Source organism: Falco cherrug, chromosome Z, assembly GCF_023634085.1.
Source record: "Falco cherrug isolate bFalChe1 chromosome Z, bFalChe1.pri, whole genome shotgun sequence".
Lineage (NCBI taxonomy): Eukaryota > Metazoa > Chordata > Aves > Falconiformes > Falconidae > Falco > Falco cherrug.
In genome coordinates, this window is record NC_073720.1 from 11,798,747 (window position 1) to 11,824,753 (window position 26,007).

At 56.6% G+C, this 26,007-nt stretch overlaps 5 protein-coding genes across 6 annotated transcripts in view; 4 read left to right on the top strand and 1 right to left on the bottom strand.

The window, feature by feature from the left end:
- The first annotated feature begins 841 nt into the window (after positions 1–841).
- On the top strand, positions 842–3,006 carry LOC106631013 (avidin-like). Its single transcript, XM_055698891.1, has 5 exons — positions 842–989; positions 1,840–1,959; positions 2,077–2,287; positions 2,629–2,749; positions 2,830–3,006. Exons 1-5 carry the CDS (start codon positions 915–917, stop codon positions 2,861–2,863), a joined length of 561 nt encoding a protein of 186 aa, XP_055554866.1. The 5' UTR covers positions 842–914; the 3' UTR covers positions 2,864–3,006.
- Positions 3,007–8,686: 5,680 nt separating this feature from the next.
- On the top strand, positions 8,687–11,167 carry LOC102052590 (avidin-like). The gene is made up of 4 exons (XM_027801922.2): positions 8,687–8,938; positions 9,500–9,713; positions 10,188–10,308; positions 10,599–11,167. The coding sequence occupies exons 1-4, from the start codon at positions 8,867–8,869 to the stop codon at positions 10,696–10,698; spliced, it is 507 nt and encodes a 168-aa protein (XP_027657723.2). The 5' UTR covers positions 8,687–8,866; the 3' UTR covers positions 10,699–11,167.
- A 1,388-nt stretch (positions 11,168–12,555) lies between these two features.
- LOC102059343 (avidin-like) lies at positions 12,556–14,539 on the top strand. The gene is made up of 4 exons (XM_005436878.3): positions 12,556–12,836; positions 13,348–13,558; positions 13,657–13,789; positions 14,211–14,539. The coding sequence occupies exons 1-4, from the start codon at positions 12,765–12,767 to the stop codon at positions 14,242–14,244; spliced, it is 450 nt and encodes a 149-aa protein (XP_005436935.1). The 5' UTR covers positions 12,556–12,764; the 3' UTR covers positions 14,245–14,539.
- A 3,111-nt stretch (positions 14,540–17,650) lies between these two features.
- Positions 17,651–23,044, bottom strand: CREB3 (cAMP responsive element binding protein 3; the record flags this gene model as incomplete). The annotated part of the gene is made up of 9 exons (XM_055699306.1): positions 17,651–19,110; positions 19,486–19,564; positions 19,695–19,779; positions 19,928–19,996; positions 21,343–21,449; positions 22,008–22,100; positions 22,315–22,427; positions 22,638–22,911; positions 22,994–23,044. Coding segments are annotated over 9 exons (1,218 nt in total), but the record flags the coding sequence as incomplete, so codon positions are not given.
- Positions 23,045–25,195: 2,151 nt separating this feature from the next.
- The window catches only part of TLN1 (talin 1), a 35,404-nt gene continuing 34,592 nt past the window's right edge, over positions 25,196–26,007 (top strand). Inside the window, exon 1 of one of the 2 annotated variants that reach the window (XM_055698888.1) lies at positions 25,196–25,519. The gene's annotated coding sequence lies outside the window, so the exon portion shown is untranslated. The remainder of the gene's footprint in view (positions 25,520–26,007) is intronic. The other variant, XM_055698890.1, reaches the window with a different exon arrangement.

Consider the following 26,007-nt stretch of genomic DNA (forward strand, 5'->3'; position numbering starts at 1 on the left):
CCCATCTCCATCCCCCTCCCTGTCCTTGCCTCTTCCCCGTCTCCATCCCTCTCCCCGTTCTCCCCCCTTCCCCATCTCCATCCCCCTCCCCGTCCTCCCTCCATCTCCATCCCCCTCCCCATCGTCCCCCCTTCCCCATCTCCATCCCCCTCCCCGTCCTCCCTCCACCTCCATCCCCCTCCCCATCCTCCCCCTTCCCCATCTCCATCCCCCTCCCCGTCCTCCCCCCTTCCCCATCTCCATCCCCCTCCCTGTCCTTGCCTCTTCCTCGTCTCCATCCCTCTCCCCGTTCTCCCCCCTTCCCCATCTCCATCCCCCTCCCCATCCTCCCCCCTTCCCCATCTCCATCCCCCTCCCCGTCCTCCCTCCATCTCCATCCCCCTCCCCATCGTCCCCCCTTCCCCATCTCCATCCCCCTCCCTGTCCTCCTTCCATCTCCATCCCCCTCCCCGTCCTCCCCCCTTCCCCATCTCCATCCCCCTCCCTGTCCTTGCCTCTTCCCCGTCTCCATCCCTCTCCCCGTTCTCTCCCCTTCCCCATCTCCATCCCCCTCCCCATCCTCCCCCTTCCCCATCTCCATCCCCCTCCCCATCCTCCCCCTTCCCCATCTCCATCCCCATCCTCCCCCTTCCCCATCTCCATCCCCCTCCCCGTCCTCCCCCCTTCCTCATCTCCATCCCCCTCCCTGTCCTCCCTCCATCTCCATCCCCCTCCCCGTCCTCCCCCCTTCCCCATCTCCATCCCCCTCCCTGTCCTCGCCCCTTCCCCATCACCATCCCCCTCCCCGTCCTCGCCCCGCTGCCGGTCTCTCTCGCCGGTGCCGCCCAGGAGTTTCCAGGAGGCAGCGGCGGGGCCGGGCCGGGCTATAAAGGAGCCCCTGCCGGGGCCACATTCGGTTTCACCGCCGCAGCCCGATGCGCCGCCGCGCTCTCCGTACCCTCGCCCTGCCCGTCGGGGCGGCCCTGGCCGCGGCCGCGGCGGGGCAGCAGGTGACAGCGGGGCCGTGCGTGGGGGCTTCTGCGGGGGGACACGCGTGGGACACTCGCTCCCCGGGAGAATCGGCATGGGCACGCGTGGGGGTCCCGGGGTCCGGGGAGGGGCACGCTCGGGAGGCGCACCCGCGGGAGGAATCCCCGACAGCATGAAGACACCTTGCTCCAGGGGGTACACTGATGGGAGCTCCTGCCGAGGGGGGTGGTCGGCGGGGGGGCGGGGATGCTCCGGGTTGTGCGTGCCCCGGCAGGGATGTGCATGAGGATCTCTTCCCTGGTGCAGGGGCGCGTATGGGGACCCCTATCCCTGGGGACATGCAGGGGTATTGGGGCAGGGATAACCTCGAAACCCTGCCCCAGGGTGGTGGCTTGCCCCTGCAGGGGGAGGTGCAGCGTGGGAGGGGACAGGCAGTGCTTGGAGCTGGAGCCAGAGCCTTGCAGGTGGGATGCTCCAGGGCTCTGGCTGTGCCACCTCCTTGGCTGTGCAGGAGCTCACGATGAACCTGAGGGCCCTGCCCATCCCCGTGGGCTCCCCACTCGTGCCACACAGTGGTGCCAAGCGCAGCACACGTCCCCACAGGCATGGGTAGGCATGTCCTGGTGTTGCACGGTTCACCTGGCAGCGCTGGAGCAGGGGTCCTGCCTGTATTACTGCCTGCCTGGGGCTCCTGCCTTTAGCTCTTCACCTCTCCCCTTCTGCTCAGCTTACTCCAGCTTTTGGCCCTCCTGCCATGGCTGAGATGGCAGCAACTTTGTAAACCATGTCTCTTAAAACTGAGTGTGGGGCTCCAGAGACACTTCACTTGCCATCACCTACAGCTTGCCCCTATTTTCCTTCTTTTCCAAGCTTCTCTGCCAGGCAGCTGAGATCCCCAAGGAGGGAAAGGTTGATGTGAATGAGGAAAAGGCAACAAACACCAGCTGGTGGCTGGACCGTAAGCAGAAACACCCTGCAAAGAATGGCAAGGTGGGTCCCAGCACTGTGGTCATTAGGAGGGGTGTGAGCAGGGGGCTCAGCCTGCAGGGCAGTGCAGTGCCTGTGTGCAGGCAACCCCCAGGGACACATCTGATTGTCCCCTGGCAGTGCAACCTGACCGGCTGGTGGGAGAATGACCTAGGCTCCAAGATGCATGTGTCCACAGTTGACAACCAGGGCAACTTCTCCGGCGAGTACTACACCGCTGTGTCGAACACCCAGAAACCCATCAAGCCGTCCCCCCTTGTTGGATCCCAGCACTTGGACGAGGACGGGCAGTGCACCTTTGGCTTCACTGTCAACTGGAAGAAGTTTTCTGGTTGGTAGCTGCTGTGCCTGGATAGGGTTCTGGAACGGGGAGGGGAGCTCAGGCAGGTCCCAGCACCCACCCCAGTCCCTCTGTGCCCTCTCCTGTCCCCAGTCTGTCCTTCCCTGATCTCTCCCCACTCTGGATGGTTTCTGCAGACAGCAGGATACCTCCTGAAACACTGGTCGGGCTAGGCAACATTAAGAGTTGCTTTGGTAGCATCCCTGCCACAGAGCATTTCCCTGCAAACATTGGGATCCACACGGGCTCTGTGAACATTAAACCCACCGGTGCTTTTGAAGCCCCAAAAGCAGCTGGGGTCCCACTGTGATGCTAAGTTACTGGTCCCCCAGACTCCACAGCTGTCTTTGTGGGCCAGTGCTTTGCTGTAGATGGTAGAGAAGAGCTCCTGCAGACCTCCTGGCTGCTGCGGGAGAAGGTCGACTCCCTGCCCAGCAACTGGAAAGCCACCAGGTGAGCCAAGGGAAACCCAGCCTGACTGGGATCCTGCCCCTCTGCTGGCTGGACACTAAGGGGCTTCTGCTTCCCTACAGGACTGGATACAACACCTTCACTCGCGTGGGCTGAAAGGAGAAGAGAGAACCACCTCCAGTCAGCTGGGCTTGGGAGACCAGGAAATCACTTAGTAACATCAGTGTTAATCAGCATTTGGGATTGTTATCAGCTCTGAATGATGTCCCCAAAACCCAAATAAAATTATTTTTTTTCCTCTAAACCCAACCTTGTGCAGTCTGTGGATATGTCCTGGGGAAGCTGGGTAAAGCACTGCAGTGGGTACGGGCTGAAGCTCTAACCCCATTATTCCAGGAAGAGTCTGGCCCCTGGAAAGCATCTTTTCCAGCCCAAATGGGATGGTGTGTCCCCAAAGTGACCCTCTGACACCAAGCATGGGCCAGCACTGGCTCTTCCCTGCTCAATGCTGCACAATGTGATGGAGGGTAAGCTGGGGAGCCCTTCTGTACCCAAAAAAGCTCCCCAGCTCCAAGGCAGGCAGATGCAGAGTCTCGGCTGTGTCCGTATTCCTGGCAAGCAGCCAGGGCTGCTCCATACTGGCAGGACAGCACTGGTAGCTGCAGCACATCCTGCCCCAAAACTCTTCTTAGGGAAATGTGTGTGATTTACTGGAAATCAGACGTCCTGCAATTCCAGCCCAACCCTCTGCAATTCTGGCTTTGTGACTTACTGTGATGAGCAGGGATGGTGCTGCCTCAGTCACACCACTCAGCCAAACCAAATGATTTCCAGGAAATCCAGCTTGAGTCTGTGGGACACCACAGCTGTTGTACAGAAGTTCCTGTGAGTATGCAGGGAGTAGTGTGGTTTGACTTGATGAACATGTTTATGCACAAAACCAAAAGTGACAGGTGCTGCCTAACACTCAAATCCACTGAGCGATGCCTGGGGTGAGGAGGGGTGTTCACAGTCTTTGAGTTGCTTCAGTAAAGACAAACACCTGTATATCTGTACTAAATCCCCAACTCTGTGCTGAACCACCGGGCTCCACTGGTTTTCCAGAGCTGACAATCCTTGCTGAGGGCCAGTCGGCACGCAATGATTAACTCAGTCCCACCTCACCATGAGTATCAATCTGGCATTTAGAATCCTCTGTTTTGAGGACGAGAACTCCAACTACTGGACAGGTCGATGAGCCTGGATTTCTCGCCCCCAGGCAGGGATGCCTCTTTGGCAAAACTTGTGCCTCTGGCTATGTTGGATGTTACCCAGGAAAGTATTGTTAACACAAGCACTGAACTCTCAACCCTAGTTCAATTTTTGCAGTAAGTGCATTTATCAAAGGCAATTCTGAATTTGTCTGTCACCATAACAGATCATCTATCTTTTCAACCTTGTGAAACTGTTTCAGTGAAAGGTCTTGAAAGGGCTCTGATAGCCAAATGTTGACACTGATAAGTGGTTGTACATGTAACCCTTTAGACCTACACTGTTGACCAAGTCTGAGACTAGGATTAGATCTATCCACACTTAGATTCCCCTCTGAGAAGGAGTTTAGAAAGCTCACGACTCAACAGGTGAGCTTTTTTGTCCCCTGGCCACGCATCAGACTCACATCCATGATGTGACAGGGTCTGAATCTGAAACTTGGTCCTCAAGGGGTTCAGTCCCCAAATAACCCCAGATGGTGCTGCACGCCCTGCACTGGTGCCCTGCCTGGGATGTGAGCAGGATAAAGGCAGGAGTTGGCTGGTGGGGCTGCTACCTTCTGTGGCTCACCTGGTTTAGCAAATCTCGTGCTAACAGCATTCATGGCTTTAGCAAGTTTTCCACCTGCTCTGCCTTAGCCCACCTTGTTGCAGACTTGCATGTGGTTTGCTTTTCACTTTTTTCTCCCTTGGGTCCATCTTCTGCTTCTGGACTGATGTTGCCATTTCCTTGTCGGTGCCTCCCTTGAATTTCTCCAGCTTTTTTGATTCTCTTACAGCCTTTCTGAGCAGAATGCTTTTATACCACCCCCCTTCTATGGTGTCATTTGGTCTGTGCAGGCTTTTATCCGCTTCACAGGAACCAAAGAATTAGGAAAGAGGGTGACAGAAGGACCACAAGACTCTGCTCTTACCCTGAAGTGTGTCCAGCTCAGCAGTGGGGCATCCCGCTAAGCCCGCAACCTTACTGCATGCATCCTCCTGATTTTATTATTGCCTTCATGTCAACATTTCTCCAGGGCAGGGCTCCCAGGAGGCTGTACAGCCATCCTTAAGGTGCTCCAGCAAGGCAGCATTGCTAACCATGGTTTGAGAAGTCTGCAACCCCCTCTAGGTAGCCCTGGTGCCAGTGAGAAATGCAATAGGCATGGGCTGACAGAGCTGTTTGCAAGGCTAATCCCTGCACAAGGGCACTCAGCAAGGCTGTGATGCATCCAGTATCATGGTTTTGGAGTAGCAGGTGATAGTACATGGTGTGCCAGGGTGCCTGCAGGCATCTGGGGGAGGCTGTGGCTGAGGATGCGCCCCTGTGCGTGTTGAGCATTCATCAGCACTGGGTTTTACCCAGCTCCAAGACCTGATCGCAGTGGTTTGCACACTGCTTGTGTCTGCGCTGCCTCTCTGAGCCACAAATGTGGCACTATTGACTCCTTCCAGCTCAGGCTCATCAGCAAGGCAAAGGTGAGCAGTGGGTCCCCTTCAGCCTCACTGCAGACCTCCCGCTTGGAGGAAAACCAGCTGTTGCTGCTGCATGGCAAGGCTTGGTCATGCTCATTCATGCACAGTGCGTGCCTTCAAGGGCATGGGGAGCTGGAGGGGGCAGGAGGCACCTTGCAATCATGCACACCATATAGCTGCTGCTGCGTCTGTGTTGCACAGGTGCTCACACATAATATATTGGTTAAAAAACCTAATTTGTTGGGATCTTGGCATGGGATAATGCTCACCTAGGGGACCAAATGCCTCAAACAATTGGTCACTGTTAGAATGGAGGAGACCCCTTCTCCAGCACTTACATGTCTTACCTACATGTGGGAGAACGTTTTACTCTTCCATTTCTGCAGGGACTGTTCTATGTCTCAACACTGAACATCTTAGTGCCCAACATCCCTTTCAGCCCGGCTGTTGTCCCACCTAAACAGATGGAGCTGCGGAGTTCCCAGATCACTCAGGGACTCCATGGCTGGTCAGTTTGGGTGTGTGCACAGGCAAACCTGGTATGCAGCCATGCTGCAGTGATGACAAACGAATAAATTTGATTTTCAAGCCTTTAACTTGACTTATAAATGAAGTCTAATAGCTCTTGGCCCTCCACTGTGTTCATGTGGTTGTGCCAACCCCTTGGTAGGGACCACACACCCTCCTCTGCTCCTCTGTTTCTCTCCTTGGTTCATGTCTGGCTGCAGCCTGAGGATGGAGGAGTGCCTTGGCCAAGTCCCCAGCCTCTCCTGGCGCTGACTGGGAGCCAAGGCAGCTTCCCAGATGCAATCTGCCTCCCCAGCACATGGCCAAGCTCATCACATTTGGCAGTACATAGCCCTGGGTGAACGGGGGACCTGTGGCTTGCCTACCTTCACCACTGCAGCTCCTGGTGGTGCCCGCTCCTGCCATCCTGCACACACCCAGGCTGTGCTGCAGCACTGGTGCTGAGACCGGGCACTGGATCAATGACCTGGGCTCCATCATGACCATCCTGGCCGTGAATGGAAGAGGTGACTTCAGCAGCTCCTACCACACAGCTGTGACAGCCACCACAAATGAGATCCAGGTGTCACCGCAGCAGGGGTCCCAGCACCGCTCAAACCAGAAGAGCCAGCTCTGGTTTATTCTGTGCTGTGTCCCTTTGGCTTCACCATAAACTGGAGCTTTTCAGGTGCTTCTTTCCCAGCTTCCCTGCGGTGTCCTCAGACCTCCCCTGCCCACTCTGTGGTGTTCCTGATGTTCTGCTCTTCATTGCAGTATCCTTGATGATCCCCTCCCTTCCCCTGTGATGACCCAAATGGTTCCCCATCTCCACAGTGTCCTCAGGGCTTCCCAGCCCTTCTTGTGGTGTCCTTGATGGTCCCCTGCCCTCCTGTGGTGTCACCGGTGCTCCCTCAGCCCCAACACCAGAGCTGCATGGCTGATGCAGTCTCCTGTTCTCCATCTTTGGCTCTTGTCCCAGCAGGTCCCGCCCAGAATGAGGTGGGGCAGAGCTAGATGCAGGCTCAGTTGGGCTCATTCCCCCATGTCCTGTGTATCCCACACCTTTCCAGTGACATGTACCCAGTACTAGGGGAGAGAAACATCACCCACCTGCAAACAGCCTTTCCCACTCATAAACTAGCAAGCTGTCTGCCTAAGAAGAAAAGCCCCATCCCACCAGTGCCCTCTCCCACCTCCCACCCCTTCATGGGCTGCAAACTCCACCACTGTCTCCATGGACCAGCGAAGAGGGTCTCCCGAGGAGAGTCGGCCAAGTCACGACAATCACACCGATAAGGCTGCATGCCATGCTCACTTTATTAAACAAACAGATCATATTTATAACTTAAACCGACCGCTCACACGGCTCTACACCCAGGGGATTGGATAAAAGTCTCTGGTCACGCGGGCGTCCGTGTCGCTGATCAGTGAGCATGCTGCAGGCGCCTGATCAGAGTGTGCCGAGCAGAGTGTGTTGGTTTCGGGGTTCCCAGGACTTGGTCTGCACCTGGCTTCTTCTTTGTGCGTAGCTTGTTTTCTGTCTCACCCTGCTTGTTCCAAGGACAATTTAAAGTTGCTCTGCAGCTTCAAATAACAGGCCTGGGTTGTCCAACCTGGACGATGGTAACAGATGCCCTCAATCCCTTAAAAATCCCTCTACAGACCAGTGCTTCATGGACGACGACAGGAAGGAAATACTGAGGACCACGTGGATCATGGAAGGTGAGGCTGACAGCTTCAAGGATGACTGGAAAGCCACCAGGTGAGCCCCAGGCTGAGCAGGGCTGCAGGACACTTTTCCATCCCTGTTCTGTGCTAAGGCTGCACCCATGGGTTGCAGTATGGAGACCCCAAGGAAGCACCGAGCCCTGAGGGTGGATGCTGGTGCTGGGAACCAGCTTGGCAGCAAGAAAGTGAGAGTGGTGCCAGGATCCCAAGGGCTTTTGGAGCAAGTTCCTGCGATGGGAGTCGAAGGCAGCTACTGTAATTTTTTAATTAAAAATGAAGTGCAATTTGCACATGAGCATCACCAGAACCTGCTCCCCAAGGAGGAGGAGTATGGCCCTTCTGGTGTCTTCAAGGCCAGGGCAGACGTGCCTCTGAAGGACTCTCAAAGACAAGCTCATCCCCTGTGCTGAGCAGAGGCCAGAGAGGTCCCTCCTGACCCGGACACAGCCAGGTGCCCTGCAGCATTGGCAGTGATATGTTCACCAGGTTGGATAGATATCTTATAGGAGGTGGCTGTGCTGTGTCCCTGGGCAAGAGCCAGGCACTCCGAGGACACCAAGCCACCTCCACATCTTCAGTACAGTCCCTTGTACCATTAGGGACTCCTTGGGAGGGCTCAGAGAAGGCTCTCTTGTGGAGCTGTACCCTGCCTGGCCTCAAAGCACCATGCATGTGGCATTGTCTCTCATGGGGTCTGTGCACAGGGGCACCATCCACAGAGCATTCCCTCCCATGGAGGCAAGTAAATTTTAATATCTATATATCTTCCAGAAAAGCTCTTCTTCACTTACAAGAGGGATTAATTCAAGGGTGCCCCAGAGGTCCCACTGCAGTGATAGCCGCGGCTCCCAGACCCAGGGAAAGCCTAGCACAGTCAGGAGAAAAAACAATTTAGAAACAGCAGCAGAAGCTTGTCATGCTGGAGGGGGCTGCCATGATGATGAACTCCTGTGGGCAGACACAGAACCCTCTTGGGCAGTGGATGTGCGCCTCCATCCTCTGCACAGCCGTGCTCAGCCCTGCGTTCCTCCGGCACTGCCCAGGTCACAGAGACCTCCTCACCTCGCCTGTCCTGGGCACCCTGCCACCAGGCCACCGACTCTGCCGCTGCTGCTGCCAGCCGGGTGCCTGTGGGGCTCCGGTTACAGCCCTATAAAGGGGGCCAGGGCGCAGGGCCGGGAGCGAGCCGTGCTGGGTGCTGCGCAGCCCCGCAGCCATGGGGAGCAGTGCCCTCACCCTGGTCCTTGCCCTGGCCCTGGTGGCGTGTGTCACCCCTGCGGAGAGGAAGGTACGGGGACAGGTGATGATGGGGATGTGGCAGATATGGCACTGGGAGGCAGCGTGGGCAGCCAGAGGTTCTCTCTTAAATGCTATTTTAGGCTGGGAGAAGCAGAACTTTCCAAGCACCTGGTCCAGGCAACAGGCAGGATATCTCCGGGTCACCCCCAGCCAGCTGGTACCACCTCCACAAAGCTTTGTTTCCACAGGGGCACCATGCACAGGTCATTCCCTCCCATGGAGCCTGGGCTCAGGGGTATGATTCATGGGACATCCCTTCCCACAGGGTCTATGCCGAAGGGAACAGTGTGCAGGGCATCCCCTCCCATGGGGTCTGCGTCTGGGTGTACCACGCACACTGATGGGCTGGGATGTGCTGTTCTTGTTGCACTGCCCGCTCAGCAGCGTGCAGCACCTGGGGGAGCATCTCCCCAAACCGGGGACAAGGAGAGCCTTGCCCCACAATTGTGCTCACAGCAGGGCTTGTGGCTTCAGCTGTGGGGCAGTGGGAGGATGGGGTCCCCTCTGCACTGTGTGTGGGGTCAGAGGGCTCATGGCTGTGTCCCTTCAGTGTCACCTCAGCGGGCTGTGGAGGAATGAGCAGGACTCACTGATGGAGATTTCAGTCTTGAGGGACAACGGGGACTTCCAGGGGAGATACCTCACACGGGTCACCCTCGCTGGTGGCTGTGCCTGCGCCTCCCCCCTGAAGGGTGCCCAGCAGCAGCCTAGCGAAGGGGGCTGGCCCACCTTTGCCTTCACTGTGCGCTGGGACAAGTTCTCCAGTAAGTACTGGGACAACTGGGGATGGCATTTTGGGGGCACTGGGAGCTGTGCAGGCGACCAGCAGGATTTTTCCTCCTCTGGGAGGTCTGCTGGGTGATGCTTTGGTGCAGCTAAGCAGAGGGTGGCAGCGGCACCTGCCCAGTCTGGGGCTAATGGGCAATCCTGGGCTTGCATAGGGCAGCCCCTTCTTGCTCAGTGTCTTTGCACCCATCCCAACTGGGCAGCCCAAGGTGACTGCAGTGGGTCTGGACCCCATGAAGGCATGGGGGATGTGGTGCCACAGAGCCTGTCTCACTCGAGGGAGCCACTGGGCATGGGCAGGGTGGGTGGTGGATCCTCCTGGCATGGGCTGGGTGGGCATGCGGCCATTGGAGCATGAACACAGCTGCAGCCAGGAGGACCCCAGGGAGAGGGAAGCAGCCAGTAAGTGTGGGTGCCATTCCCACCACCCGCCCACCAAATGCTTCCCCCAGATGCCACCACCGCCTTCGCTGGGCAGTGCTTCGTGGACACAGGTGGGAAGGAGACGCTGACCACCATGTGGCTGCTGCGTGAAGCTGTTGGGTCCCTCGAGGAGGACTGGAAAGCCACAAGGTAGTAGGGGGATGTGGGGGGCAGTGGCCCCACAGAGAGGCCCTCCTCAGGACCCCTAAGGACAAGCATCCCCCTGGGTGAGGGGTCCACCTGTGGGAACACCCCAGCATGGGTTTGCAGTGGGGATGCTAATGTCTCCTGGCAAGGGGCTTGCCCTGGCCAGAGGCATCCAGCAGCTGCCTGAGACAAGTTGGGGGGTATTTAGGGACATCCCTGTCACCTGCTGGCACTGACACATTCAGTGGGCAATGTCTACAGGTTGTCCCACAAGAACTCTCTGTTTCCTACAGGGTGGGCAGAAACATCTTTACACGCAAACGCACTCCGAAAGGAAAGCTCCTGCAGAGCTTCTTCCCACCCTGTGAGGATGTGTGTTTGCCCACCGAATGACATCTTGCTCCAGCTGCAGCCTGGGCCCCACAAGGCAAGAAAAACCAGCCTCTCACATAAAAATAAAACTTAAAAATCACATCAGCTGTGGTCTTCTTTTCTAAAAAACTGCCCTTGCTCCCTGAGGCAGCTTCAGTCCCCATAGGTACCCCTGCAGAGGTGAGGACTCACCACGGCCCTTCCTCAGGGACATCTGCATCCCTCCCTGATTCTGCCCACCCAGCTCCATGGGCCCATTTCTCACCTCAGCCTAACTCAGTCTTCTACCCTGCACCATCACTCCCCACTTGCCTGCTGGTGGCATAGGTGGCATCAGCATCCCAAATCTAGCTACCTTCCTTGCAGTGCCTTCATATTCACTCCCACCAGATACCTTTCCAGTCCCAGGGCTCTGTGCTTTGCAGGTTGTGTGATGAAGCTAACAGCATCAGTAGATGCGAGACGTTGGTAAAGCACTTCCCTTGCACTGCATGGCACCTGAAGTAAAATGTGAACAGTTAAAGTCCCCATCCTATCATATCCCATTGTACCCCATCCCATCCCACCCCACCCCACCCCATCCCATCCCATCCCACCCCATCACATCCTCCTGGGTTACAACCAGGAATTTTATTCTTCTTTGCCACTGCATTTCAGCAGGGCTACTCTATTTGCCTCTGTGGATACCTGCCAAGCTTAGTCAGCTCTTGCACCACAAAGTTTTTGGCAGGTCCATGGGTGAAGATGAAGCCTCTTGCAGAACTGTTACAAATATAACCCAGCTCTGGGGATGCCAGCACACTAGCCATGTAGTTCATTAAGCCTGGCCCAGCTGCAGTGAGGAGGGTGCACAGTGCTGTGACATGGAGTGGTGGCTGCTACCTCCCTGGCACCTCAAACAGGGCGGCTTGTTCCTGCCAAACAATGCAGAAAGGCAGGGGCTGGTGTCAGGCTGAAATGGAGCACGGCATCCAGAGCAAGAGCAAGAGATCCCCCGGGGGGTATTTATCAGACCCCTATGATTAGCCTGTGAGTCTGGGACTCAAAAGACAACAAGGGGAAATGAAGTGTCAGGAGAGGGGTTGTTGCCTCTCCACTCACCCCAGCCTCTGGGGCCATGCAGACCGGAGGAAGAGGCGGTGAGCAGCAGCAGCAGCAGTGGGGTCCCTGAGTGTGCTAGGACTCATGGTGGGAGCTGGGCAGTGCCACGGCAGGGTGGGACTCCCCCACTCCCAGTACACACATCTCAGCCCTGCTGCCATCCAGTGACCCAACGCTGCTGTCCTGGAAACAGCATGTGTTTATGCAGCTGAATCCTACCTTAATTTTCGGTTGCACACAGCCCCATCCCTGCTCCAGGCGCTCAGGGAGCAGAGAAGCAGCTGAGGAACGCTGGGACAGTACATGCTGTGCTTTGTACATCCAAAGCCCCTAAGTGCAGGAAATACGAGGAAGAAGTGCAAGTACAAGGCTCGTTAGCATGTTGGGTGTGTTTGGCAAACACGACCACTTGGACTCCAGTGCCCCTCTGTGGTTACTCCTTCCTCTAACTCTTGTAAAAGCAAAAGCAGCAAAATCAGCAGCTGATATCGAGAAGATGCTGGGAAAATGTTGTCCCTGCTAAAGAAGAAGGCAGGGCCAGCCTTCCCTCTGGTGCAGCGCTGCAGCTTGCCTCTGTCAGGAACCTCCTGGCACCACCTGGGTGACACCCTGGTCAGGCAGTGGCATCAGCAAAGCAGGATATGATTAAACATTTAAACAGGTAATAAATTCCAGCCTTGCATGCACAGGAGGTGGATTCCAAAGGAAAGCAGTTAATGCTTTCCAGGCTGCTATAAGGGCTTTTAAAAAAGCCTGCGCTTCCACCCCTCTGCACAGCCGTGCTCGGCTCCGCGTTCCTCCGGCACTGCCCAGGTCACAGAGACCTCCTCACCTCGCCTGTCCTGGGCACCCTGCCACCAGGCCACCGACTCTGCCGCTGCTGCTGCCAGCCGGGTGCCTGTGGGGCTCCGGTTACAGCCCTATAAAGGGGGCCAGGGCGCAGGGCCGGGAGCGAGCCGTGCTGGGCGCTGCGCAGCCCCGCAGCCATGGGGAGCAGTGCCCTCACCCTGGTCCTTGCCCTGGCCCTGGTGGCGTGTGTCACCCCTGCGGAGAGGAAGGTATGGGGGTGGGTGACAATGGGGGCGTGGCACTGGCACCCTGCTAGACCCGAAAGGCCGCTGCTGAGGCTTCGGTGCTCAGCCGGGCGCCTGGACCAGCTGATGGGACCAGCGCTATGCAGTGCTGAGGGAAGCTGTGAAGAGGCTGGGAGGGAGGGACCGCTCCTGCAATGATCTTCCTCGCTGTGGGAATCCATCCAGAGACAGGCAAACGGAGCCATGCCCCAGAGAAACCCTGCTTTCCCACCAAGCGTGCACCCTCTGCTTTAGCATGGGGAGGACCCGCTCTCCCCTGGGTGTCACCAGCTACAGCCCAGAGCAGCAGCTGGGCTGAAGGCAATCAGTGCCACAGGTGTAATGCTTGTGCCAAGGTGGCACCAGCTTCACACAGGATCTGTGGCACATCCATCACCGCTGCAGGCATCCCCAGGTAGAGCCAGGGTGGTGGGACGGGAGCAGGATGTCCCCTCTGCCTGGCAGAGCACCCCAAGCCACAGCGTTCGCCTTGCAGTGCCTTCTGTCTGGGTCATGGCGGAGTGACAGTGGCTGCCGGATGGTTGTATCCGTCCTCAGCAAGGATGGCAGCTTCTCTGGTTCCTACTTGCCGGGGCCTGTTGCTGACAACTCCGAAATCCTCACCTCACCACTGAAGGGGTCCCAGCAGGACACAGGGCAGATCTCGCAGCCCATCTTCTCCTTCACTGTGCACTGGCAGCTCCAAGGTAGGCAGGAGGGGGCCATCACCCTGCAGCAGGGATGCCAGCGGGATGCAGGCATCATGCCTCTCCACCCTGATTCGTGACACCTCAGTTCCTTCCAGACTCAGATACAGCACAGACAACCGTCTTCCTGGGCCAGTGCTACGTGGGCACCAACGGGGAGGAGACCCTCCATGCCCTGTGGCTCCTGCGAGAGGCAGCTGACAACCCTGCCGAGGACTGGAAAGCCACCCGGTGAGCACTGGCTCCCAGCCACTCCGTGTCAAGCTTTCCTACACCCCAGGCTGCAGAAGGGAGAAATCCCATGGAATGAGGCATGGCAGGGCCAGGAGGGTGAAATATGTTTGTCACCAGTGATGAACAGGGGCTGAGAAGCATCTCTGTGATGTGCCCCAGGCTGGGTGACCTGAGGATGGGGTCTGGCCCCAGCCGAACCCTCCCAGGACTCCCCCTGCACTCTTCCCAGCAGGGAGAGAGCAGAACACGATGCCCACACCCGGTGCAGCCTCCACTAGAGGGTGTCGGAGCCGGGGGCATCCCGCGCAGCACCCAGTGCGGAACACAGTGTCACCTCGTGGGTTTCCCCTCTGTACGTTCCACCACAGCATAGGTGACCTTGGGTGGGTGAACCACAGTGATCTGGGGTTTTCTGCAGGATTGGCACCAGCGTTTTCACCCGGATAAAATAACAGCAAGCGGAGAAATCCAGGAGGCTCAGGACGACAAGAAGACTGCGCTTCCACCAGCCAGGCTCTGCCTGCACTGACGTGCTGCATCTCAGCAGCTCTCAGCCCACAGGTTCATGCTTTCCCAGGCAAGTTCAGTCTGGCGAGAAGGCTGGGCACCAGGTGCAAAATAAAGGGTTTCTGTGGGGATGCAGGGCTTGGCTCTCGTTTCTGTCCTGCCTCAAACCCACAGGCTTCGTTTTGCCCTGCAGCCACCCTCCTGTGGGAGCTTCCTGCAGCACCACTGAAGACAGCAGGGTCCCTGGGGATGGGGGCTGCCCGTGTCCCCTCCTTGGCAGTGTACAGCAGCATTGCATCTGCAAACCTGTTGCTGTGCTGTGGTTGACTTGTCCCGTGGCTTCCCTCCCAAATGTCCCCAGGGGTGTGGGGCAAACCAGGCAGCGGGATGAGGCACAGCCTCGGTGGGATGCTGTGAGCAGCATATCCCAGGGTTGCAGGCAGGCCAGGCTCCAGGCAGAGCCTTCCATGTGTGAGCAGAGCAAAGGAAGTTTCTTGGGCGCCCAAATGCACGGGGCGGCCTCAAATGGCTTTTGCAGAGCCAGCAGCTTCCCGTTCCCAGCCCCAGCGGATGCACTGCAGTGGCTGGCTGCCAGCTGCCCTCCTGCCCCATGGGTGGGGAAAGCTCCCACACAGCCCATTCACAGAGAAAGCCCTCAGCACAGCCACGTCCCTGAGCAACGCACATGAGGGGGACTTTGGCCAAGCCCCTTCTGCACCCTGCATGGCCAGGGAGTATGAAGAGGGGAAGGACGCATCTGGCACTGCTTGGTTTTCTTTCCAGGCATCCCAGCCCAACCTCTCCGCTTTCTGCCTCAGACAACTTGCCAAAGTGGTGCTGACACAACCAGCTCCCATGGGGGCTCAGCAGCCACGGAGCTGAGGTGCCCGGTTCCTGGAGCTGGGGTGAGGCAGTGGTTCCATTGCGGTGTTCCCAGTTGCATTTTTAACCCGGCGCTCAGGTTTCTGCTAGTTTTTCTGTTTCCACTGATATCCAGCAGCTGGTGCTAGTGGATAAAATAGGATGGATCCTAACACGGCGTTTTAGTTTTCCCTTGAAAAGGAGGAGATGCTTTACTTTTACCGACTGAAATTCCCATGTCTCCAAGAAACCCCTGACTCCTATAAAAAAAAGGGAAAACCTGATTCCTTTAAAGCTGTAATCAGGAAGTGTTTTGTACTGGCCATACAGCCCAGGCCCTCCATGGCAATAGGAGGCAAATTTCGTTTCATAATTTTGTAACTTTCAGTGTGTCATTATTCTGGAAAGGAGATGGCACCACCAACCCTTGAGGAGTCACTAAGCAAAAAAATGAGAGGGTTTCCATTCGGCAACACCCATATGGGACTTGCCAAGGACTGAGCAGAATGTTTTGCCCTGAAAGGCTCATATTTCTGGTCTATTGGCATGCTCCTGTGCTGCTGATACAGACTCCTCTGGGGACATCAGTGCAGGACAGGCTGACCTTGGGGATAACAAAGTGAACACAGCCGGGAGGGCAAGCTGTAACTGGACCATACACTGACTGTTAAGTCAGACCATAACACTGACCCCCAAGTCAAGCTGTAACACCAAGCTAACCAGAGTGCAGGGTTGTGCATGCATGCAAGCAGCGCCAGTGCTCACACAGCCTGTGCTCTGATGCCTGTGGCATCCAAGGGAAAAAGATGTCATGGAGAGTCTGCAGCAAGGAGAGGTAGGAGGGTAGCAGAAATACCAGGCACCTCCTGCTCCTCTGCTTGATGGAAACAAGGTGTGAGCCTCCTTGGCAGAAGGACTCATTCCAGGCATTTTTATCATCACTGCCCTTTAACCCAAGGCGTGAGGCCCAGGCTGGGCTTCCTTCCTTGCACTGGCTTAGAGCCACCTTCTGTGGGACCAGCATGAGAGCACAGAAAGCCATGAAAAATAGCAGCCTTGGGCCAGCATGGGCTGAGACCATGGAGCAACCAACCCTAAAGCTCCCAGTGCAGACAGGTCCGCAGGGTGGTACCAGCACCAGCTCTGGGCTCTGTCATATCCCAGCCTCTGCCACAAGTTTTCTGTGTGGAAAGGCTGAGCTGGCTGGTGCCCGCAGCATCTGGCAGCTGGAGCATGTTCAGCTGCGTTTGATGAGGATCCCACTGTGTTTGCCTGGCTCCCTGCCTGCTCTGTCTGAGCTGTCTCCACTCCTGACCTTTGGCCAAGCAAGCCAGACCGCTGCAGAGCACAGTGCTGAGCCCATCACCCCCAGCCAAACACCAGCTCCAGTGGCTGCTCCCTGCTTTACTGGTAACACCACCATGTCTTATTTTGGATGACTGGTATAGTATTGATTAGTGCTGGGCCAGGGATGCCAGGTGACATCAGTGGAATGACACACCCTAGCCCTGAATTGCACAAACCCCCCCGAAAATCAAGACGGGGTCATAGACCTTCTTGCCACTGCACGCACCTCCTGGGGAAAAAGGCCCAGAGGTTCTCTGGGGATGCCAGTGGGCTGCCTGCCCTGGCCAGGGCAGAGCTGTGACTTGATCCTGTTAAAAGCATGCTGCTGCCTGTCCTGAGACAGGGGCTGTGGGTGAGCCACCCCTTGGCTGTCTCTCCTCCTGGTGCAGAGACACAATGTTCAATTTTATATCTTGTTCACCTGCAGAAGCACCTTTTGCTTCCAGGGTGGGTTGCACCTATCTGCCTGCACCTGCTGCCTGCACCTATCACCTCGCTGAAGGTCCCCAAACCCCATGCTGGGCTCCGCAGGCTGAGCTCAGGGTCTGCTAGTGCCTCCCTAGGGGACCCAGTGACCACAACCAAACCCAGGGCCCAGCCCTGATTTAGCAGCCCCCCAGCACCCAGGGCCCCCCCGTGGCTCCCGGCCGAGGGGGCTGTTGCACTACACTGGCTCTGCTCTGCTTCCTGCAATTGTGCAGCTCCCCGTTACAACGGCAGCGATGGGGGCAGACACCAGCCCCTCACACTTCCTTCTGGGGAAGCCTCTTGCTTCCGTTATCTGCTTGGTCACACGTGGGTGTTGGGTGCTCACAACAGCCACTTGTCTCCAAAAGTGGTTCAAGAGTGGTTTTGGCACCCTTGAAGGGGGGTGAGAGCAGAGCAACCACCCTGAAGCATGCTGCAAGTTTGCAACAAGCCCCTCCACACGGCTGCAGCCTTGGGAAAGGATGGCAGCCCACATTCCCTTTCATTAGGCTGCAAGAGCCATCATCCCTCAGCCTTCCTCGGGTTCCTACCCCCCCACGAGGCTCCCAGCCTCTGGCACAGCCTCTAGCCTCCACTGTGCAGCCCAGCCCCTCACCAAAATGACCATAGAAGACACAGTCATGCATCATTAGTATTTATTTACGTGTTGTTAGTAAGAGAATTATTATTATTCTAATCTACTTGAAGATATTCCTAAATCTATTGTTGTAGAGCTGTTGACCTAGATGACATTTAAAGGCCCCTTCCAGCCCAAACCATCTGATATGATTCTATGAAGCAGAATAAGGAGAGATGCTCAGGAGGTACCACTAAGTTGCACTCCAGAAAAGACACTACTCATCAGCTAAAAGGATTTCTACTCAGCCCTGGTGAGCAACCAGAATTGGGAAACTACATCATCAGCCAGCACAGCAAAGCTCTCACACCAGGACATAGCTCTGAAACCATCCTGTGGTGAGGAAAGCCTTCAGAACAGCAAGCAGCGCTGTTGCTCTCTGCTCTATGCACCTCCATTCCTCAGGTTCGAGATGTGTCTTCTCCCTGAGGCTCGGGATCTCCACTCGAACAGCTACAGATAAAAGGCTCAGCCTCTGTGGAAGGGAAACAGCACACATGGCTTGTGAGGGACTTCATATTACCTTCTCTATCCAGGACAGCAGCTGCGCCTGTGGCTCAAAAGCTAGCAGGAACAGGCAACATGCAAGGTCTGTTGCAATGGTAGCACCACTCCCTCAGAGGACATTGAAGGTCAACTAACTCTCTCACAGCTAGAAATCAGGCAAAACGACATGATTAAGGGGAAGGGACAAGAAACAGATGCCACTAGATACAGTAAGAAGTACAGGACTCGGCCTATTCACCTCTGCCTGGGCAGGGAAAAACAGAGCAGCAGCCTCCATCACCAACCGCACCCAGTCGGACCAAGTATGGGCACCTCAGACCCAACCACCTTCACCCTCCCTGCCACAGCCCATCCCTGCGAGCCATGGGACACAGCCAGGGCTGCAGGTCACATCAGCAGCTATAGCAGATTTCCCAGAGTTTCCCACCCCATCAGATAGAGGGCTCCTATAGATATATGGAGTAGAGCATCAGAATGACTCCCTGGTAAAACCTCTGAGCTGCCAGGACTCAGGACGGTATTCCAAATAATCTGTTTTGACAGATTACATGTTAATGCAGCTGCTTGTCCCTGCCCAGCAGGGTGCCCTGCATCACCCCAAGAAGCATGAAGCAGCAGTGGTCACATCTCATTGGCAAGTGCTGCTAAACAACGACAATTCCAGCAGCATATTCCACCCGTTCCTGCCTCTTGCCTTTTAACACCGCCAGCACCGCTGCCTGCGAAGGGTCGCACTGGAAGTCCGGCTCCTGAAGCTGGTGGAGAAAGCCCAGCTCAAAGCCTGCTGCTGCTGGAGGATCAGAAAATGTGCTGCTGCTGCATGAACATGCAGGGTCAGTGCTGGGTGGGTAATACCCTTCTTCTCGTGATTGACTGAGGCTGCCAGATAGCAAGGGGTCCTCGGGCTCCGGGCTGAAATCCTCCAGCATAGCATCCTCACACACAACAGTTTCTACCTCGTTTGGGAACTGCTCGATCTTCTGGGACAGCACTGCAAGAGAGGGAGAGCCAGCCCTGTCATTCCCAGCCTCTCTACTGTCCTGCTCTGAGCACAAGCCACCACAGAGTCCACAAGAGAGGAACAAACTGTTCAACTAGAGCTGCCTTCTCCCAGGGGAGATGGGGAGAGGATGCAGCACAGCTGCGAAGCTTGTGCTCCAAGAGGGACTGGATTCCTCCAGCTCTTGTACTGCCCCTGGCTGCAATGGAGTTGAGGAGAGTCAGCAAAGCCAAACCTAGCAGTCACCCCTGGAAAGAGGCTGCTGCGTTGGTGGCACCCCGAAGTTCAGGCTGTCTCTGAGGAAGGTGCTATGCCATGGGAGGCAGTGCTCCACTGGGAGACAAGCCTCAGCCCCGGGGCACTCACCTCTGAGCTTCAGCTCTGGGTCTCTGCTTTGAATCCAGCAGATGTTAGGGGAGATAATAAGGCAAGACAAAATGATGACCTGGAAACAAAGAACAGCACAGACCTCGGCAAAGGACATGAATAGGCAACATGGCTGCAAAAAATGCCTCTCCCAAACTCACAGGGATAGCAGACAACCCTTCAGAAACACCAGGGCTGAAGCCACTCACCATGGTGCAGGTTCTTCTGATGGTACTTTTGGTGGTAGACATTGCGACCAAGGCCTGCAGTTTCTGCAACTGCTCGAGCAGTGACCTGCAGGAGAGCCAGCAGCGTAGGTTAATACAGTGGCTGAACTAAGAGCTGCACACTCCTGTCTCCCCTCTTTGCAGCCATGGAGGCCACAGTCCCAAGAGGAAAAGCCTTCCCTCCACATCTCCTGCCATGACCAACAAGGACTCACATGTTCTCCTTCTGCAGCACCTCCACCTTCCTCTCCAGCTCCTTCTTCTGAGCTGTGTGGGCTGCCACCCTTCCCAGGAAAGATAAGCAGTACAGGGGAAAAACAGAGAGGTTTTTTTTAGTTGACAGCAGGAACTTCACCAGAGTCTCTCCTCAGGTAAGCAGCCATCACCTCTGAGTGGCTGGGGCAGATAAAATTGCTCTTGGCGTGTTCCAGAGCAAAGCCCAGAGAGTCCCCTTGCCACATTTGGGGAGAGGTGAGCCCTGGCCAGTCCTGCAGAGAAGACCAGACTAATCCCTAAGGATGCTTGCTCCTAGCAGAACAGCAGCCCTGCAGATCTGTGATGTCAGGCTGTATGGCAAACTAGCCTGACCTGGGAAACGTGCTGGATCTGGCAGGCCAGCACCTGGCTTGAACAAAGCAAGGTCTGGGCCATCTTCAAGTGTAAGAGAGCAGGGAACAGTATGCCCCAAGCTTCTGAGCCCCCTGAGGAGCTGCTGTTCCACAGGGTCAGCCTCACTTTCTGCCTAGGGTAGCAAGACCCCAGCAGTGGCACAGCACAGCTGCTTGTGACTGGTGCCCCCTGCTCCATGTCCTTGGCAATGTTGTTAGCACAATTAATTCCATTTTATGAGCTGGGCAGCCATTCTCTGTGACTGTAGGTGACATAGTTGTTTCAGTCTCCTCGCTATCAGGCCCTGAAGGTCTTGTGTACCAAACAGACAAGCCAAACTGATTTTTTCTCCCCCCCTTAGTGGCCTCAAGGTCCCTGGGCACCAGGCTGGTTACTCCCTTCTCTACTGGTCTTGAAGGTCTCGGGCACCCGGCCAGCCCAGAGCTGTTGATGACCCTGTCACAGAGCAGGGAATCGTAACAGCACACAGAGAACTATGCATAAAAATCAAGCAGTTAAGTCCTAAGGAGGAACTTGGACTGGAGCTGCCACTGGACAGTGAGAGCCAGGACCACCTCAGACCAGGGACACCCACCATCATTTGCTTTCTCCCATGCCTGGGGAAGTAATTTGTATTCCTTTGTATCATTTTTTGAGTCTAGATTATGATCATTATATTGATACAGCAAACCATGTATTAAGAGCTGACCTGATCTGCAGAGAGTTCAGGTGATTAGAAATCATAAGTTAAGCTGTATTAGGATCTCGGCAACTTCACATTTTAAGTAAAGTTTTATTATAAATTCTGTATTATGCTGCTTATAGGTTGTACTACATTGATTCTGCTTGTAGAAATCCTGTGCTATTCTAATTATAAATTCTGTGCTATACTAATCACAATATGTTAAGAAAACAAAGGTTTAATTGAAACTACGATGTAGTGCCATCATCATTCTGCCAAGGATCTCTAAAAGAACTGTCTGTCCCCTCAGTGTCAGGTGACACTGCTGTGTGCCCATACCTCCGTTCCAGGACATCTATGTAGATCTTCCTTCTGTGACGACTATCCCGGGCTAACTGCTTGTTCCGGATCTTCCGACGCACTTTCTTCAGAACCTGCTCTTCAGCCTACGGGGTAATTTCTTGTTAGCAGCAACCCCAGGGCACTGGCAATCCAACCCTCACAAACCCCGCATACATCTCAGTGCACAGCTCCATGCTTTTGTCCTCTGTCCCCCCCACGCCACTGAATGAGCTGCAAGGCAAACTCTGGCCTGCTGATGAGGCCACCAGCTTCCAGTAGAGCAAAAGTGAGGCATACCTAAAGGCGATGAAAAGCACAAAGCTCACAAGGCACTAGGCAAGCAGGAAAAAATAGGCTGGAGGCGTAACTCCCTCCTGCAAGCAGTCATACGTGGGAAGTCTGACAGTGGCCAGGTCTCATTGCTTTTTGTATCTGCCTGATTAGCAAAGCAGAGGCTTCTGTGCATGTGGACAGCCCCCAGGCCTCAAAAGGAGGAAAAGGACACAAAGCCCTGCTGCTGCATGCTGCCCTGAACACAGCGCCTGGGCACCAGTGCTCTTGCCAAGGTGTCATCCTGCATTTTCAAACCCCTACTCTGGCTGAAGCATTCAAGTGGTCCAAGTTTGTTTGGGAGTGACAGGCTGTATGTAGCAAGGACTCACTTTAGTCAGGGGCAGACGGAGTGGTAATGAAACACCTTCTTTCTTCAGTAGCTGACTCTCCTCCACTGTCAGGACCAGCTCTGGGAAGTCAGACTGGAAAACAGCAAAAATACACCCGCTGAGAATGCAAAATAAAAGGCGACCATATCAGGGCAGAGAGGGCATGCAGAAATCACACAGAACCAGGATCAGCTCTCTTAAAGCAGCATCATGATTTCCTCAGAGATACTGCTCACAGGAGCCAAGCCATGAGAGAAGGGGAGATGTGAGCAGAAGCAAAGGGGCCCACACACATGATAGTCAGTACCTGCGTGATGACTCCACATCCAGGCTGCTGTCCGGCACCTACAGCAACAGCAGTGGGGAAACTGGACTTCCGTTTCCGTGCCCGCCTTCTGCCCGTCAAACCCCTCTGTGTCCCTGGAGAAGGGAGTAAGAGTCAAGCACTGGGCCTCAGTGAGGCAGCACCTGATCAACCAGCTTTGAGTAATGTGAAAACACAATTTTATGGCAACAGAAAGCCACTAAACTTACCTCCATTGCTGCCTGGCACCCACTCAAAAAGCCCCAATGTGGGACTGCTTTTCTGCCCGTAGCCAGGACAGAAAAAGCCCATGCAAAACAACTTACCAAGGTCAATGGAAACATCTCTTTCTGCTATGTCAGACATCACGCTTTCCGGCATAGACCAGTCCTGATGGAAGGAATAGTTGTGATCATTGTGCGCAGTGTACAAGTTCTGAGAAATGCCGGCCAAATTGCTGTCAAGGCTATGGGACAGATGCTGATCTTCAGAAATGCTGCTGTCACTGCTGCTAGGTGAACAACCCTGCAGCAAGTCTGGTCCATCCTCGAAGGTCCTCAGCAGGGAGTTGACAAAGTCATCAAATTCCTTGTCCCGAAGCTGCAGAAAAAAAGCTTTAACTCAAGAGGGAGCCAAAGCTCCTGAATTACAACACAGCATCAATTCCTCCCAAAGAACTCACCTCAGAGTCTAGCAGGTTACAGCCTTCCAGGAGATCTTTCTCCTCCCCAGGCAGGAGACCTTTCTCCTCCCCTGGGATTTCAGCGTAGGGACCATCATCTTTCAGGAGGAAGTCAAGCAGATCCTCATCTGTCAGGAGAGGCAGTTCCTCTGGCCACATCTGAGCAGGACATCCAAAGTGAGCACAGGCACAGGGAGAGACAGCAGCAGTCCTTTGAGATGTCCCTCAGACCCTACAAACAAAGTCTCCCCGTGCAACAGCAACAGCCCTGCAGTAATGACCAGCCCATGAGTACTTCCCAACAAGGCTATTAGACCAGCAGTGGTGGCCCCACCACACCAGTTTCCCCACCAGACAACTGTGATCCACCCACAGCAGCCATAATCTGGCCAGAATGTAAAAGCCTCTGGAAGCAAAGGCTACTTGGAAGGGCGACAGACTTTCTGCTGCAGAAATTGTGTATGATCCAGCTGTTCCACTGAAGCCTGAAGGTGCACACCACTGGTATGCAGCCAGCAGGGCCAGCCTCCTGTTGCAGGCAAATTACTAAGAGAAGTCATCATTGTGGGGTTAACTAAAAGAGTTCTAGTAATGACTAAACGATAATTAATCAACAATTGAATGGAAACAAAATAGTAATCAAATGGTGATTAACCAGTCATTGAATGGTAATTAAAACAGTTATTCGGCAATGACTTGATGATTTAAACAACAATTTAGACAGCAGTCAAACACTGCACACTTATTACACTTCTAATAATTAAGCTATAGCTAGAAATATATCTCTATATATATGTATATATCTGTGTCACCAGCATACAACATAGATTCAGGCTGAATGTAAGATGCCACTTACCTTGCTGTAGGTATCAGATGCTGGGTGAAGAGTCTTTCAGCCTTGAGGACCAGCTCTGAGAGGTGTCCCGGCTCGAGTGGGAGCTCACTGCAGTGCCGCCCGCTGCTGTGCTGCAGAGCTCAATGGGCTGGTGGTGGAGGCTACAGGCATTTATATGTGAAGCGATAGACTGGTAGTCAAACCCCCCTTGGTGTTTCTGCAGCTGCAGCAGTTTTAGTTTTGTCTTGTCCCAGCTCAGGCTGGAGCCGTTATCTCCTGATAAGATGTACCCTAGACTCTTCGGTCCCTGAGATGATGTGGCCTCGTGTGGTTCTCATGGTTTACACAGCAGGGCTGTAATCAACAAGGCCTGCTTGTTGGTGATGCTTGAACCAAAGCATGGCTCATGCAGTCAGAATAGGAGGGCAGCAATAATACCTCCCTATTAGAGAAACATCTGTATATAGCTGGCAGGTGTCACAGTAAAAAAAAACCCACCCACAACCAAACCAAAAACAGAAACAGAAAACCCAGCAAAACCATCAAACGGCAAAAAAATCCCATCCCAAACCAGAAGACCAGGGCAGACCCCAGCCACGGGCTGCCGGGGAGCAGACTGCTGGTGTGTGGGGCAGCCCTGCATGGCCAGTGGGGTCTGGCCAGCGGGTCGGGGGCACTGGGCAGCACTGGGAGCGCTGGGCCCTGGCTGCTGGACACCGAGGGCTGGCTGCCCGGAAAAGGTTGTGCTGGGTGGGCAGCAAGGGGTGGGCGAGAGCATAGGCAGAAGTGGGGTACGCTGGAGCCGCCTGGGGCAGGGACCGTGCCCATCGCTCCGAGGGGAGCCAGGCAGCCTTCCGCGGCCGCAGCGGTGGGGCCGGCCCCCGGGCCAGCACGGCGTGCTGGGGTCGGGCTGACAGCGCCGGGCTCACAGCACCGCGGCCAAGGGGGGCGCATCCCGACAGCGCCGCAGCCGCGGGAGGGCACAGCCGGGCTGACAGCGCCGCGCCAGACCTTCCGGCCTCCCTGGCGGGGGCTGCGGCCTTGCCGTGGGCCGTGTCCTGCCGAAGGCCGCCGGCGTGGGTCGGGGTGGAGAGGCCGGCGGGGGTGTAGGTGTGGGGCGGCCGGGTTGAGGGGAGGGACCGGTGCCCCCCCCCCCCCCCCCCCCCGCCTCCAGCGCCCCGGCGGCCGCCGACCGCCTCCCAGCAGGCCCCATGCGCGGCGGCGCGGGCGCCCATTGGCCAGTGACACGTGGGCCACGGGAGCGCGCGGTGGCGGCGGTGGCGGCAGCGGCGGCGGGGGGGAGGGGGGGGGCTGGGCGCGTCCGTGGGCGCCCGCGGGGTGACCGGGGTGCGCGGGCCCCGGGGGTGCGGCGGGCCTGGGCGCAGGCCCTGGGCTGCGATCGGGCGGCGGAGTGCGGCCCCGGGGCGCGGGCGCTGGGCCGTGCCCAGCCGCGGGGCGCTGGGCCTAGGCGCGCGGGTACGGAGCAGCGCGCAGCCCCGGCCGTGCGGCCGGGATGCCGGGGGGCACCGGGCGGAGCGCAGCCCCGCGGGGCCGTGCCGTGCCGAGCCGCTCGGCGGCGCGTCGTGCCTCGGCGCATGCGTGGCGGGGGGCGGTGGGGCGGGAAGCGGGCGGTGCCGCCCCGCTCCGCACAGCCTCGGCGGGGCCGCTGCGCTGTTCCTGGCCGCACACAGGTACGGGGACGAGGGAGACGTGGGGTCACAGTAACGGGGGAGGGGTCCCGGTGACCAGCAGCACTTTGCCTCACGGGGGGTTGCCGGAAACGGATGTCCTCTGGGGAGCACACGCACACACACACACCCCTCCCCCCCCCCCCCGCATACCGGGGCGGGGGGGGAAGTAGCGTCCCGGTTACCGGGGGCCCTGCTTCCACCGAGGCTTCTCCCCCGGGTGCGGTGACCCAGGGGCTTCCGGGGGTTGGTCACGCCTTGGCCTGTCGTTGGGGTGCGCCCCGCCGCCCCGGGGCTGGCGGCACCCCGGCACCGGCGCCCGCCGGCGTCCCGGGACAGCACCGGCGAGACGAGCGGGCTGGGCCCGGCTCCGTTAATCCCGGCTCTGCCTTTGCCCTGCCCCAGAACGGCGGCCGCCGCTGCAGGCCGCGGCCTGAGCCAGGCCCGGCCCGGCACCCTGCCTCGGGGGTCTCTGGGCACCAGACGGCCGA